Source organism: Stenella coeruleoalba (genome assembly GCF_951394435.1).
Source record: "Stenella coeruleoalba genome assembly, chromosome: 13".
NCBI lineage: Eukaryota > Metazoa > Chordata > Mammalia > Artiodactyla > Delphinidae > Stenella > Stenella coeruleoalba.
In genome coordinates, this window is record NC_137159.1 from 52,271,537 (window position 1) to 52,287,279 (window position 15,743).

General features: G+C 41.1%; 1 protein-coding gene across 2 annotated transcripts in view; it reads right to left on the minus strand.

The window, feature by feature from the left end:
* Nucleotides 1–47: 47 nt before the first annotated feature.
* RHOQ (ras homolog family member Q) overlaps nt 48–15,743 on the minus strand; it is a 35,908-nt gene continuing 20,212 nt past the window's right edge. The window contains exons 3-5 of one of the 2 annotated variants that reach the window (XM_079941270.1): nt 3,899–4,063; nt 3,500–3,595; nt 48–212 (exon numbers count right to left, since the gene is read on the minus strand). In XM_079941270.1, coding sequence (XP_079797396.1) covers nt 57–212; nt 3,500–3,595; nt 3,899–4,063 — 417 coding nt within the window. In that variant the 3' untranslated portion in view covers nt 48–56. Of the gene's footprint in view, nt 213–1,725; nt 3,596–3,898; nt 4,064–15,743 lie in introns of those variants that run through there. The other variant, XM_079941269.1, reaches the window with a different exon arrangement.

Here is a 15,743-nt window from a genome sequence, read left to right on the forward strand (position 1 = left end):
ATTTCATATGCTTTCTGAGAGAAATGGACAGTTTACTTGGCCACTGAAGACGTTTCTCACGTAATTAAACAACAGTTTATACATCTTGATCCTATTCTTTTTTTTACTGTGTGTTTCTTTGGAGTTAAAATGGCTATGATAGCCTCATCAAAAACAGTCTTCAATCCCTTCTGGGTTAAAGCTGAACATTCTACATAGCAGCACGCACCTATCTGGGAGGGAGAAAAAAAAATCACAAATATATACAGTCTTTTTTACAACAACTGATACCACACAAATACACCATTATAAGGAAAATCATAAAATGCAAAAAGAATGAAATCATCCATATTTATGATACCCAGAGATAGCTAACTGTTAAAATACTACTGTATATTCTTCCAGACTTTCTCTATGGAAAATTCTTTCATTCATCAAATATTTACTGGGTACCTACTATATGCCAGGCTCTGCTTTTAGGTGCTGGGGATCATGTCAACGAACTGAGCAAAACAGCAAAGTCTCTGCTGTGTGATGCTTACGTTTGCTTAAGTTCTACTGGGGGAGGAACACACAGAGGAATATAGAGCAGATGGTGGCACATGCTACAGGTTAAAAAAAAACAAGCAGAGTGAGGGAGGGAAAGGGTGCAGAGGACAATGGTGGTGGTCAGAGAAAGCTGCTCACCAAGGTAAAGTCTGAGCACTGAAGGATACCTAGGGGAAGAGTTTCCAGGCAGACAGAGCCACAGAGGTAAAGACCCTGATGCAGGAGCATGCACGGAGCATTCAGGGGGTGGGAAAGAAGAGGGTGAGCAGGGGTAATGGCAAGAGAGGCAGTCAGTGAGGCAGCCTTGAGGTAGCGACCTCGAGTAAGGACTTTGGCTTCTACTGTGAGAGGGGACCCACCCATCCATCCATCCATCTATTCGTTCGTTCATTGAAAACTTACAGAGCACTCTCATTTGCCAAATGTGAGAATAGAGCAAGGAACAAAATTAACTCCCTAAGCTATTCTCATGAAGCTTATATTTTAGAGGGAGAAGACCGTGGACTAATAAATAGAGAGGTAGAATATGTGGTCTGGAGAAAAATGGGGGAGGAGATAGGGAGTGGGGAGAGGTCAGGCAAGGCCTCACTGACAAGAGTGATATCTGAGTGAAAGAATGAACAATGTCTACATCAGGAAGACTATCCCAGGCAGAGGGGGCAGTGAAAGGACAAAGGCTCTGAGGCAGAAGATTAGGGAAACCGCACAGAGGCCGAGCGCCTGGAGCACAATGAGTGAGGCAGAGAAGTAGCGGGGCCTGCACGCCAGGGTGAGGGCTTGGGCCTTTCTTTATTCGGAAGATAATAAAGCCACTGGAAGATTCTGAACAGAGCAGGGAGCTGATGGAGCTTCTATTTTTAAAGTCTCACTGGTTGCTGTGTTGAGAACAGGTTAACAGACACAGACGGAAGCAGAAAGGTGAGTGAGAGGCTGTTGCGGTAATCCAGGCCAGAGAGGGAGGGGGCCTGAACCAGGCTGCCAGAGGAGGGGAAAGAGAGGAGCGTTTGGATTCTGGGTATATTCTGAACGTAGAAAAATATATTTTGCTGGAGGGTTCACTGAATGGTATGAGAGAAAGGGCAAGGTCAAGTGTGACTTCAAGGTTTTTGACCCAAGTAACTGAGAAGATTAAGCCTAGGGGATAAAATTGGGGATTCTGTTTTGGACATGTTAGTTTTGAGATGCTCACCACCCGGATGGACTTGTTGCATGACCAGTTAGATAACCAAGTCTAGAGTTTAGGGAAGAGGTCCAGGCTGCAGATAGAAATTTGGGAATCTCAGCAGCAGACGGTTCAAACCACAAGACGGATAGAAGCTTACCAAGCTTAAAGGCTGAGTGTGGATATAGAAGGAAAGACATCCAGGAAGCTGACTGCGGATCCCTGGACCCTCCACATTCAGAGATGGGGAGATGGAGGAGAGGCCCACGAGCGGGGAGAAAGCCCAAGAGAGGGCGTTCAAGGAAGCCAAGTGAATGTGTTTCAAGAAGGGACCAACTGTGCCAAATGCCGCTGACAGGTCTAGAAATGGTGTTTTGCAACCACTTTTTTTCCCCTTAAACTACATAATAAACATGAACATCTCAGTAAGTAAATTAGTATAAATTTTTAATAGATGCAGGGTTTTTTTTTTTGCCATTATAAACAATGCAGGAACTTTATGGCTATCTCTTTAAGCACATCCCGTATAATATTCTTAGGATAAACTCCTCCCTATGAAATTGCTTGATCAAAAGTGTACATGACTTTAAGGCTTTTGCATGTTGTCGAGGCTTTTACTCAAAGACCAACAGAACAACAAAGTACCCAATTGCTTACACCTGGAATGGTGGGTATTCTAATTAACGTCTCTTTTGTGTGCCAATTTTATAGATGGAAATTGAACTTACATTTGACTACTAAGGAATATGAACATATTTTTTATCTTCAATGGCAATCTGCATTTTTTGGAGAATCTCCCATTGATGTTCTGAGTCCCTTTTCCTATTGGGGTATGCGTATGTCTTTTTCTGATTAATCCTTATGCAAGGGGTTCATGTCCACTAAGGATATTAACCTATTTTTCTGCCATAAATGTCAAGTTTGTTATATGACTTTTAATTTTATTTCTGGCATTTGATGTCATATTAAATTTTTACGTAGTTAAATCATCAGTGCTTTCATTTATGACTTTTACCTTTATGAAATTTAGAAATTCCTTCTCTCCTAAGATGACAGAATTTAATATGTGAAATTCCTTGCTAGTAACTTGTTAGTGAAGCTATTTATCTTTTGCCTTAGGAAAAACTGTTCTCCAAAAAGTTTTCTTGCTTCCTTCTGCCTCCTGATAGTATTTTTAAAAATACCTTATTATATTCCATTTCCACAAAAGTCCTATTAAAGTCATAACATCTAAAAAATAGAATCCAACCATGTTAGGGGCAAATGGAGAAAAAAGTAAGCCTCACTTTGGGGAGAGGAAGAATATAAGTTAAAAGGTATTTTGTGCATCACAGTTATATTTTTAAAATGATAATATATTCCACCTTGCATAAAAATTCTCTTGTGGAAGAGAATTCAACAACACATTTCTTCTCCACCATGAGTCTTCACTGACGACAGGGCCTGATTAAGCAGCCCCTATTTGTGACGCCTCTTTGTACACGTGACTTACTAGGAAAATACTGTTGGCAGTGTAGCACAGGTTTAGTAAAGGCCAGAGTGAGGCCTTTACTGAAGCCCAGCTCTGCCATTTACTACCTGCCGGACCTTACAAGTTACCTGACAAGGCTGTGCCTCTGTTTTCTCCTCCGTAAAACAGAGGTACTAGCAGACCAACCTCCCTGAGTCGAGGCAAGGATTAAATGATCTAATGCATGTAAAACACTCAGCACAGTGCCTGGCATACAGTAAAGCACAATAAATATTAGCTTCTATTATCACCTCAGCTTCATTTACATTTACTTTTAAATTCTGTAAAGGTTGCATTACCTCTTTTGCTAGTTTCTGTCCTTGTTCCACACATATAGGTTTTTCCTTCATATCATTCAGTCTTGCTAAAGTTTTGGGGTCATCTCGCAGATCAATCTAGTTAAGAAAGGTTAATAATGTCCCATAATATTATCAGTCTTTAAAGATAAAGCATGTAATCCCATTTATCCCCACGTATCAAAAAAGGATTACAAAAGAACCTAATCTTTAAAACCAACTAATAAAGTAATTGCTTTCTTTGACACTACTTTTTCCAAAAATGTGACAGAATTTATTATAACAACGGAGATTCAACATATTATCTCATCTGCGAAAGCTTAGGGCCATTTGTCTGAGAGCAACACCACAAGGCAGGCCACAGAGGTTATTCTTAAATGGGTAAAATCAAAGCAGACGTACCTGAGTTCCTATTAATAAAAAGGGTACATTTGGTGCGTATTCCTTAAGTTCTGGTACCCACTCCTCTTTCACATTTTGAAATGAGGCTGGATTTACCACAGAGAAGCAGATAAGGAAGACATCAGTCATTGGATAAGATAAAGGCCTCAGACGATCATAGTCTTCCTAAGGGAGAAAGAAAAACCTCATTATTTCCATTTCTAGAGTTTACTAACAAATATGTACATTAGATTAGATGGTCAAAGGAGCAAAGTCAGGACTAGTCCACAAATGGAATGTATGACATACTACCAAAAAACAACATAATTCCATTTGTCTTTGCTATTCTACTCTAATTGGAAGCTCTGAACACCACTGGGGTAAAATATGACAGTATCATTAACGTCTACAATGAAACTCTGAGAAAATACATTGTGATGACGAGAGCTGTCACTGGAAGCATTTTTAACTGAAAAGTTTGCACACAGAATTGATTGTAGCTAGATGTTTAAGTATAGTCATTTATAATAATATTATCTGAATGTTCACTATGTTATTAAACATACGATCCATATGCTCTCTCATGTATTACTTATTTAATCCTTGTAACAACTATATGACATAAGAACCATTATCTCTATGTTGCATTTGTCTAAACTGAGGCAACAGAAATTAACTAACTTGTGTAAGGAAGTATATAGCAAGTAAAGGAGATGGGATTCAAACTCCGCAGTTTGACTTCAGAGTAAAGTAAAACTTCAGGCAGTTTTACTTCAGAACCTATGCCTTAACCACTATACATCTTCACTGAGACCTTAAATCTTTGCTTTCCCTGTTTATATAGTTTTCTTAATTGTGTGTGTGTGTGTGTGTGTGTGCGCGCATATGCATGTTTGTGTAAAAATTTAAAGATAGAAACATACTGAGTAAATTCACGAAATCCCCCTTCCTCTCCAATTTCCATTCCTTTCCTGAAATGTAGATTTTTCGTATGTATCTTTCCAGTGATTTTCTGTGCATGTATATGCCTACAACTGTACATATTTAAACATCTGTACACAGATGAAAACCGTGCAACCCATGTTGTTCTGCACCTTTCAGTATGTCTTGGACATGGTTCCAGACCGGAATATGTTAGACTGCTATATTATTTTTTTTTTAATTGAAGTATAGTTGATTTACAATGTTGTGTTAGTTTCAGGTGTACAGCAAAGTGATTCAATTATATATATATGTATGTGTGTGTACATATATATATATATATATATATGTACACACACATGATATCTATTCTTTTTCAGGTTCTTTTCCCTTATAGGTTATTATAAAATATGCCTTCCATATTTAAACTGCTGCTTCACATTTTATAGAAGGGCTGTTTTAGCATCTCTCCATCACAAAAGGCAGTGAAGATCCTGTTTCATTTAGATTATTTCCTATGACACAAAATTCTACTTGCTTACATTTTTGTGAGTGAACAGTCAGGATTCCATTTTTGTCAGGGCTAGCCTCTCATCTGGTTTCAAGGAAAGTTTATTTTTGGCCTAAGCCACCACCCCTCTTAAATGACCTGCTTCACTACTAGAACTGCATGAATGTGGAATTAAAGGCATATTAAAAACATCTTCCACTCAGAGTTTCAGGTAGTATTTCTCTCATGGGACAATTTTCCTTTCATGTCATCTTCTGACGTTTTTCTTACTACAATGTTACACTCAAACTCATATTATCTCAAACTCCTGACTTTGGAGCTAACCCTCCTGTTTTTCTGTGATGCTTTTGAAGGGCACACCTGCAGTTTGGAGCCAAGGGCACTGAAAGATTTCTCAAGTGTTGGCTCAGGACAAGATGGGAAATGCCATCCCCAATCTTCTTTAGCATTTATTTTTAAAAGTGGAGGCCTCTAATTGGATTCGAATAAAGCAGTGCTCTGGTGTTAAGAAATGATTAATGAAGAGATCACGCAAAATGGGTATGAAACATGCTGGCACCCCAGTAGTTACAAAAGGACTATTATCAAAAGTATAACATGTTTAAAAAATCAGTTTGAGTGTTAAATAGTACAATTTGGTGAATTAAGTATACTTCTTGTACTCTACCTCCTATTTCAAACTGCATGTCGAGAAGAAGAATTAAAGGGACAGTATTTGATCTTAGCATTCCCCCTGGCAACTACCTAGCAGTTTGTTCCTGAGCAGACTTGCACACGGCACGCTCAGGGAACGGGGGGCTCTTGCTACACATCTCTCCTCATCCATATTTCGAGATCCAGTTTTCACAGAATTAGAAATGAGGATACTATCTCATAGGATTATGAGGAATAAATGAGATATGGCAACTAAAGCACTCAGCAGAGTGCCAAGCACATAAAAGAACTCTTTCAACTCTTTAACATCAATTCTTCACCCCACGGGAAACTGGTTCTCCTATTCTCTGCCAATCCACGCAGGGTCCCATCAGTGGCACATGAGCCCTGGCTCTGCAGCGTTCTCTCTCCAACCACAGGGAAGAAACTCCTTTAGTGAGAAATAAAATTTTCTACTCTGGCATCAAAACACACAAATCAAACTGAGGTCTCTTGAGGACAGTATAATTTTCAGATTAATAAAAGAGGATGATATATTATTACTGTACTAATTAGTCATTTGGGGGATTCAAGAGCCTGAAGACTATTTAAAATGTAATAAAAAAAAGAATTACACATTTTTTAAGAAAATCAAATTAGATTTTTTTAATGAAAATTTTACCTCATCAGGGAAATAGAAAGGGCACTCTCTCTCTGGGAGGGTATTACAAGAAATAAAAAGCAAGTGAATGCAAAGTTCTCTAGAAATGCTTAATATTCAAATATTCATCCAAACATTTTATAGAACATAAGTCTATCGTACAGATTCCTTTCATAACCACAGTGCATACTGATTTTCCTCGAGAGACATGTGGGCACAAAGGAATGGAACTAGACTAATCATTTCTAGATTTGTTAAACTGTAGATTTTTGTTGGAATAGTTAAAATGTGAAGAATTGGGGTTAAAAAAAAAAAGACAAGTGTGTTTAGAACTCCTTGGCAAGAAACGTTACTTCTTAAATCTGAACCATCTAAAATGAACTCCTTCTGCCTGTAATCTCCAGCTAAATAATTGGCAGTGATTATCAGAATGAGACCTTGCTGCTTCCATCCAGCCTGAGTAATTAGAAGTCTAATAATAGATAGCAAATTAAAAAAATAAATGATCCCCTGTGCGTACTGTACCCTGCATCATATACAACTGTTTATATCTACTGTGCAATATCTTGAGTGAACTTAATGTGAAATTTTAGATTTGGGGATAAATAAATTGAGGCATGCAATTCTTTCCTCCCCAGCTATATATTTAAAATTTGACAACACAAAGAAAGTTAAATGCGGAACTGCCCTTTCTTTTAAAAGAATTCCTCAAAGCCAATTCTCTAGTGTCCTCCTAATTAAGAAATCAATTACATTTTAGTCCAAAAAAATTTTTTTAAAGGTAGATATCTAAACATTTCAGCCTGGTAACCGAAATGTTCTCAAGTGTATTAAAGACAACGGGCTTACATCAAAAACAATGGTGAATTTGGTCAACAGGATTGTTGAACTGCTTAGTAAAAGCTTTAGCTTCTTATCAATTGGCTAAGTACCAGCGGGATCCAGTTTTTTACAATGTATTCTGGTAGCTTAGTGATTAGGCTCTCCATTCTCATCACGAGTGCCTGATCTGTGAGGATGACAAGCTTCACCCTTCAACAATATCACACGCTGACAATCTGACAAGAGTCCACAGACAATAAGAGACCAACGAAATGTGCTCTGAGAGGAAACAAAACACCTTCAGGTGCAACAGAGAACTGTGGCACATGGCCATCAGTCAGGAGACCCTTTTTATGCCCAGCTCAGTCAGTAGCCCAGAAGCGTGCCCATTTCTGTACCACCTTTGTTCCCTTGGCGTGGACCTGGGCGCTCCCTCCCACTTTAGTGACCTGTTTAAAATACATGTTTTTGTACCACAATGTTCATTGCAGCTCTATTTACAATAGCCAAGACATGGAAGCAACCTAAGTGTCCATCGACAGATGAATGGATAAAGAAGATGTGGCACATATATACAATGGAATATTACTCAGCCGTAAAAAGAAACAAAATTGAGCTATTTGTATTGAGATGGATGGACCCAGAGTCTGTCATACAGAGTGAAGTAAGTCAGAAAGAGAAAAACAAATACCGTATGCTAACACATATATACGGAATCTAAAAAAAAAAAATGGTCGTGAAGAACCTAAGGGCAAGATGGGAATAAAGACGCAGAGACGCAGACCTACTAGAGAATGGACTTGAGGAAACGGGGAGGGGGAAGGATAAGCTGGGACAAAGTGAGAGAGTGGTAGTGTATATATGGACATATATACACTACCAAATGTAAAATAGATAGCTAGTGGGAAGCAGTCGCATAGCACAGGGAGATCAGCTCGGTGCTCTGTGACCACCTAGAGGGGTGGGATAGGGAGGGTGGGAGGGAGGGAGACGCAAGAGGGAAGAGATATGGGGATATATGTGTATGTATAACTGATTCACTCTGTTGTAAAGCAGAAACTAACACGCCATTGTAAAGCAATTATACTCCAATAAAAATTTAAAAAAAAATACATGTTTTTAGAATGTGTACACCTATTTAAAATACTTATCCAAAATATGTACTTTAAGCAAAATCACTCAAGTTGGGTGGTATAGGCCTTGCCATGCTTTTTGTGGTATTCTATCACACAGCTGGTCACTGAAAATCAATTAGCAAAGATGTTTTGAGATCATACCGCATGGAAGATGTTCTAAGGACACGTACACACAAATAAAAAAATATAATCGTCCCCTCGTCCCCTTTGGAGCTTATAGTTTAGTTGGGAATTCAAGACATGTACATAGAAAAAGGCAGTAGATACAACAATGGGAGAGTGTAAATTGGAGCAGGTGAATATATAAATGCTTAATCAAAGAAACATTAATAAGCACCTACTGAGACAGGTTGGGGCCTGGGAACCTTTGCTACAGTGCTGCAATGCTTGTGCCTGAATAAACCTCTCCTGGAGCAACAAGATACAAAGAAACTATATGAGACTAAAAATAACTGTGTGCATCGCAGTTGGGGCAAATTCTGGACCCAAAAGAGATCAATACAAAGAGACCAAAAAACCCAACTGCCACTTTTGAAGAGCCTGGAGCAAAAACAGAGTGTCAGGAGGAAAAGCAGGGTACTGTGTATGCCCCCTGCACACACAACCACCTAAGCCGCCCCTCCAGCCCAACCCCTGGACACACCCCTACCCTCACCCCATGTAAGGAACAAGCTCGCCCCTGCTCAGCGAGTGAGCAAGCAAGGAAACCTGTTGTTTGTTCTCCCTCCCTCCCCGCTGCTGCAGCAGGGGCCCCAATAAAGCCTTGCCTGAATCTCTTGTCTGGCCTCTAGTCAATTTCTATTGACTGGGGAAGGCCAAGAACCCTGGTTGGTATCACTGCTATGTGCCCAGAACGTGCATCCAGCAGGGAAATGAAGGAAGGCCAAGGTTTAGATCCTTTCTGACTCGTAAAACAATTTAAACATTTGCAAAGCTCTCGTAAGATACCTGTATGTTAAAAATACGGCAACGAACACGAATGAGCAATAATACCCATGGTGTGCCCGTGCACCTCACTAGAACTTTGTAGACCTCAAAGTCACAGCCTAGAACAGAAGAAGAAACTGCGGTGCTGATGAGAGAACATGCTTAAAGTTGGCACTGAGGAGGGAGAATTGATAAGTTGGAAGAGACAAAAACATTTATAACGGTTTCTGCTCATAGGGAGTTCACGGCAAGGGAGACAAATGTATGCAGACATTGTATTACAAGTCAGAATGTGGTGAAAACCAAGGGTAGTAATTAGGGGACTCTAAAAAAAGACTTTTAGAAGAGGTGGCATTTGGGTTGGGTCTTACAGAACGGAGAGGATTGGAACATATATGACCTACTAGCATGTGGCCTTGGCAAGTCACTTATTTCTTAGAGCCTTTGTTTATCAGTCTGTAAAATGGGAGATTATCAACGACAAGTGCTTTGAAGACTATAAGTGCTATAAGAATATATTACGCCTCCGAATAATCCAGGACGTTACTTTGATTCAGAAAACAGTCATTAGCAAAACTTGTAAGAATTTTTCCTCTGTAACAACCTAGAAAAAGTGGGACCACAACTGAATAATTCTTTAACAGACAAGCCCCAGACTTCTAAAGTCTAAAACAGCTTCTGACTACTTGCAGATATATAAAATGTAAGGCAACTAAGTAAGAATGTCCCTGACAACTGGTGGCTTGTGGTAAATGAAGGAGTAGTAATCTCCATCTGAAACATCTGTTTCTGGTGAGAAGCCTAAAATAGGCATCAGGCATGGCTCTTGAATCACTCTACCCCCTAAAAGGTGCTATACTAAAGCGAAGAGGGCACATGGACTGAAGCTACCTTCTGAAGATGAAGTGTTTTCTCAGAAATCTTATCAATTATCAACATTTCTTTAATAATTCTTGGTAACAGTAGTCTATGAAACCTCATTTTTTTTGTGTTGTCCTTTTGTCACTTTCAAGTTCATTTTGTATTTAACTTTGTGAAATATCACCTTTCACCCCCTTAAAAATAACTTTTCCAAGGAAGCTGGGTTGAGTTCTTTTGTGGAATATTTTGGTAAGTTTGGTTCAAAATGCATCGATGATGAGTTTATTGAATTTACCTACCACTCTCCTGCTACAGGTGGACTAAAGAAAATTTGGGGAGGAGAATTTTTTTAAGTGCTGGAAATTCCTAAGAGATCATTGTTTTTCAAAAACTTTAAAAATATTTGACTTTTTTTCCTTCCTTTTTTAAAAATCCCTGTTCAGTTGTGAGATGGTATTTACTTATCATGAGCCTGATTAGCTCTTGGTAAAAGAATTCTTGAAACTGAAGGTTCAGCTTCTAACTTTAAGCAACTGTCATCTTCATATATTTTGATTAGAATAAGTCAGTCTCCCAGTTAATTAATTAATTATTTAGCAGCTAGTGGACCAGATCTTTGGCTTCTTTTCCATTATTATCTTCCTTTTGGCTGCCTGACTTATTATAACTCCTGTTTAGGTTAGCTGGAGGAAAAAAAAGAGAGAGAAAGGTTGAAATGTGCGGTAGCAGAAAGACGACCAGCTGGAGAACTGGTTCTGCCATTATCTAACCGTGTCTCGTGAACCTGCACTTCCTCATCTCTAAAAGGAGAGGACTGAACTAGATCGCCACGTCACATGGTTAAAAACGCTCAAACTAACACTTTTTACCCTTGTGAGCAGCCCTAGTAACAGATTTAATGTGGGTGGAGGTTTAAACTACTGCATAAAAATTGAGTTTTAGGATACTGTTTTATCTAAGCTGACCCCCCAAGGCAGAGGATCAACACTCAACTAAATATGGCCCTTCGGCAAGCTTCATTTCCCCATCTGTGAGGGGAGAATAAATATAGCATACACATGTTAAGATAAATGAGAGAGCTGGTCAAGTGTTTTGAGCTCTTCAACAGACAAGCCTGACTTTCCAAAAAAAGACAAACCACAGCTTCAGAGACAGTGCAATTTCTTTTGTGCTTGGTGAGATGACTTCCTTCATTGTAAAGGATTTAAGAGCTGCAATTCTACATTGTCTGGAGCTATAATTGCAAGTCTCTTTCACTAAAACAGAGGTCAGCTGGCCTAAGGCATGCAGAAGGAAGGTCAATGTCAGGCCACACTTCTGTGCAGTGTACTCCTTTCCTAACTTTTTTTGGTACAAATTTCATGTTGATGGAATAGTCATGCATTCTTTCATTTCAACAAATATAAACCCACTAGGTGCTGAACACTGTGTACTCCAGTGAGAAACAGACGTGGACCCTGCCCTCGTGGAATTCACAGTACAACAGAGGAGAGGCAAGTGCCTCCCCACTGGGGCAGGACTACTCTAGGTCCAGGGGACACTGTGGAAGTGCGGGAGGTATTTTTGATCGTCAACACGAATGGGGGAACTCTACCAGCATTTAGGGGTGTGAGCCAGGGTGCTACCTGACCTGTGTAGTGAAAAACAGTCCTGGGTCCTGCATGATTGATGAGTGTACCTCTAGGCACTGAATGACTATGAAAAAACTTTTAATAATTACCTGAATCTAGGATCTATCTCTGTTGCATATTAGTAGAAAGGTAGATTTACTTGATGTTGTTCAAACATTACAGGAGTTGCTTACCAATGCAGGAAATTGCACACCACTGGCAATGTTGCTCTTAGTACCCTAATTGTCACTAAAACACAAACCCGTTAGTCAACTTTTAGAGCTATTGCATTCATGGTTGTTCACCTGACTACTTCATTATGATTTCTGAGTACTCAGCCCTGGGAACTTAGGAATTTAATACTGAAATAATTTTTTTTTTTTTTTTTTTTTTGCGGTACGCGGGCCTCTCACTGTTGTGGCCTCTCCCATTGCGGAGCACAGGCTCCGGATGCGCAGGCTCAGCGGCCATGGCTCACGGGCCCAGCCGCTCCGCGGCATGTGGGATCTTCCCGGACCGGGGCGCGAACCCGTGTCCCCTGCTTCGGCAGGAGGACTCTCAACCACTGCGCCACCAGGGAAGCCCTGAAATAAATATGTTGATTATGAATTACTTTCCTTTTATTTTTCCTTCCTATTACTGCCAGGATGTTATACTGATTTAAAATTATATATACAGAAAGGTTATATTAGCTATAGACTTCATTTGAAGATAAGTATAGGAGAAACATAAAAATTGTTATCAAAGGGGGGATGGATCTAATATACTAGAGGCACTGAGTCAGGTATTTAACAAATTGGGACAAAAATGATTATAAATGCGAACTGGGATAGGTGCTGTGAAGGAAAACAGCCAGGAGACAGAGAATAACCAGGATGAGCAGCTTCAGTCTGGGTGGTCTGGAAAGACCTCTCGGAGGGAGCAACGTCTATCTAAGATGTGAGGGATGCTTTGAGAAGCCAGATATAGGACACTAGGGGCAAAAGGCCCAAGGCAGAAAAGCCCTGACAGATGCCTCCAGGGAGCCTTCTGGAATAATCCAGGGTTCAGCTTGTGCAGCTGGATGGATAATGTCTTTTACAGGGATGAGGAAGACTGAAGGTGGAGAAACACATTAGGGAGAAAACTCAAGAGGTCAATTTTGGGCATGTTAAGCTCAAGATGTTGACAGTGGGAAACGAGTATCTGGAAGAGCTCTCTGCCTCTGAGTTCCAGACCCAGCTCTAGATGCCTCCTTTTGGCTGAACCAGAATTATCTCAGATTCAACATTTCTAAACTAAAGTCATTTCTTCCCCCTCAAATCTGCAAATCCTGTTGAGTTCACCATCTCACGAAAAGACATCACCACTCCATCAGGATCAAACCATAACCCTGGGGGTCCTCAGTATCAACCCCAAACACAAAGTCGGTCAACCACTTGCCCAGCCAGTCTGTTCTTCCCTCTCCACACTCCTCACCTGGGCAGCTCCTACTCATCTTTCAAGCTTTGGTCTAAAAATCTCTTGGTCCAACAAACCTTCTCCAAACCCCCAATTCAGATCAAGGTCCCTCTCTCTGTAACACCTTCTCCTGTCATCCCATTTCTCACATTGTAATACAACTACCTCTTTTCTTATCTGTATCCTCCACAGGACTCCGTGAGGGCAGAGGACTACTCTTCAAAGTCTGGTTTATAGTAGCTGCTTATTAAATTCTTGCTGAATGAATGAGGGTAGCGTGTGGGACATGAAGTCAGAAGAACAAACTGCAGCCAGATCACGGTGGCCTGCACCTCCTTTATCGGCTGCAGAGCTGGAGATGATGGATAGAGCCTCTGAATCCTCCACTAACAGGTGAATTTCCCAGGTTGCAGTTACCGCTTTCAGCCAAGATTCCAACTGCCTCCTAAGATCAGGGCCCTTTCTCGGTCCAACCCACCTTCCTGAATGATAAGGTGAGCTCTAAGGCGCAGGGCCTCAGACGGAGTAATTCTTCCAGCATTTTAGTTCCTGCTACTGTTTTTCACCACCACGTTTTTGCCATTGTCTTGACATTTGTTTTATCTAGGATGGAGGATATCATTGACTGTCTACCCGGCATCCTTCTCCTACTTGTTCTTTCTTTCCAAAACTGATTTAGGTCAAGACCCACCACTCCTCTATTCAGACACATGCCCCTGGGAACCCTGACCCCATATCTAGCTTAAAGAATTCCTGGTTGGATTTAAGCCAATCATGGAGTTTCATTCCCTACCCCCTGGCCAAAGTCACTGGTTCCTAGGTGGGCACATGATCCAAGTAGTCCAATCAGAATGAAGTGGTCCCTGGATTATCCAAGGGGCTCACTCTCTGCCCCCGGCCAAAGCACAGGCATACCTCATTTTATTGCACTTCAGTTCATTGCACTTTGCAGATTGCATTTTTTACAAACTGAAGGTATGTCGCAACCCTGCAGCGAGCAAGTCTATCAGTGCCATTTTTCCAACAGCATTTGCTCACCTCATGTCTATGTGTCACACTTTGGTAGTTCTCGCAATATTTCAGGCCTTTTTAAAAAATCATTATTATATTTGTTATGGTGATCTATGATCAGTGATCTTTTTTTTAAAGATTTTTTTTTTTTTGATGTGGACCATTTTTAAAGTCTTTATTGAATTTGTTGCAATATTGTTTCTGTTTTCGGTTTTTTGGCTGTGAGGCATGTGGGATCCTACCTCCCCCACCAGGGATTGAACCCACACCCGCTGCATTGGAAGGTGAAGTCTTAACCACTGGACTGCCAGGGAAGTCCCTGATCAGTGATCTTTGACGTTACTACTATGAACTCACTGAAGGCTCAGGTGACGGTTAGCATTTTTAAGCAATAGTTTTTAATTAAGGTATGCACTTTTTCTTTAGACATGATGCTTTTGCACACTTAATAGACTACTGTATAAACATAACTTTCACATGCACTAGGAAAGCAAAAAATTCATCTGCTCACTTTATTGCGATATTCACTGTATTGCATGGTCTGACCTTGCAGTACCTCTGAGGTGTGCCTGATATTGGTTCCTGGGTGAGCACAAGATCTAAGTAGTGGAATCAGCATGAAGTAGTCCCTAGATGACTGAAGGCAGCTCTTTCCTCACCCCTTCTTCTCCTTCTGCTGCTCCTCCTCTCTGTCTCCCTCTCTCTCCCTCCACCCCTCACTTAGTATGGAAGGATCTGCTACTCACTGGCCCCATCTCTGCAGCTCATGGAGACTATTCAGGGATCCCCACTACACTGGCTGGTGCTGTGGTCCCTGTATCACAGGGGAGCGGATGCTGCCCAGGGCCAGCTATTTGGAGGCAGGCATATGTAAGTACCAGGTCTGACACTTCCAGGGGAAGAGCTCTCTTACCCTTTTTTTTTTCTTTTGCGGTATGCGGGCCTCTCACTGTTGTGGCCTCTCCCGTTGCGGAGCACAGGCTCTGGACGCGCAGGCTCAGCGGCCATGGCTCACGGGCCCAGCTGCTCCGTGGCATGTGGGATCTTCCCGGACCGGGGCACGAACCCGTGTCCCCTGCTTCGGCAGGCGGACTCTCAACCACTGCGCCACCAGGGAAGCCCCCTCTTACCTTTTTAATGCCTGAGCTACAGAGGACTGTTGGGCACTGTGGATTCAGGTCACCTGGGCTGCCCATGTGGTGAGGGCACCAACATAGAACTAGGAGTTACAGATGGGCCAAATGCAGAGGAAACACCATTTTCCTCCACTGTGGACTAACACCTACCTTCTTCGCCTCTGAGGCTGAGGAAGAGGCTTACGATGACTGATAGG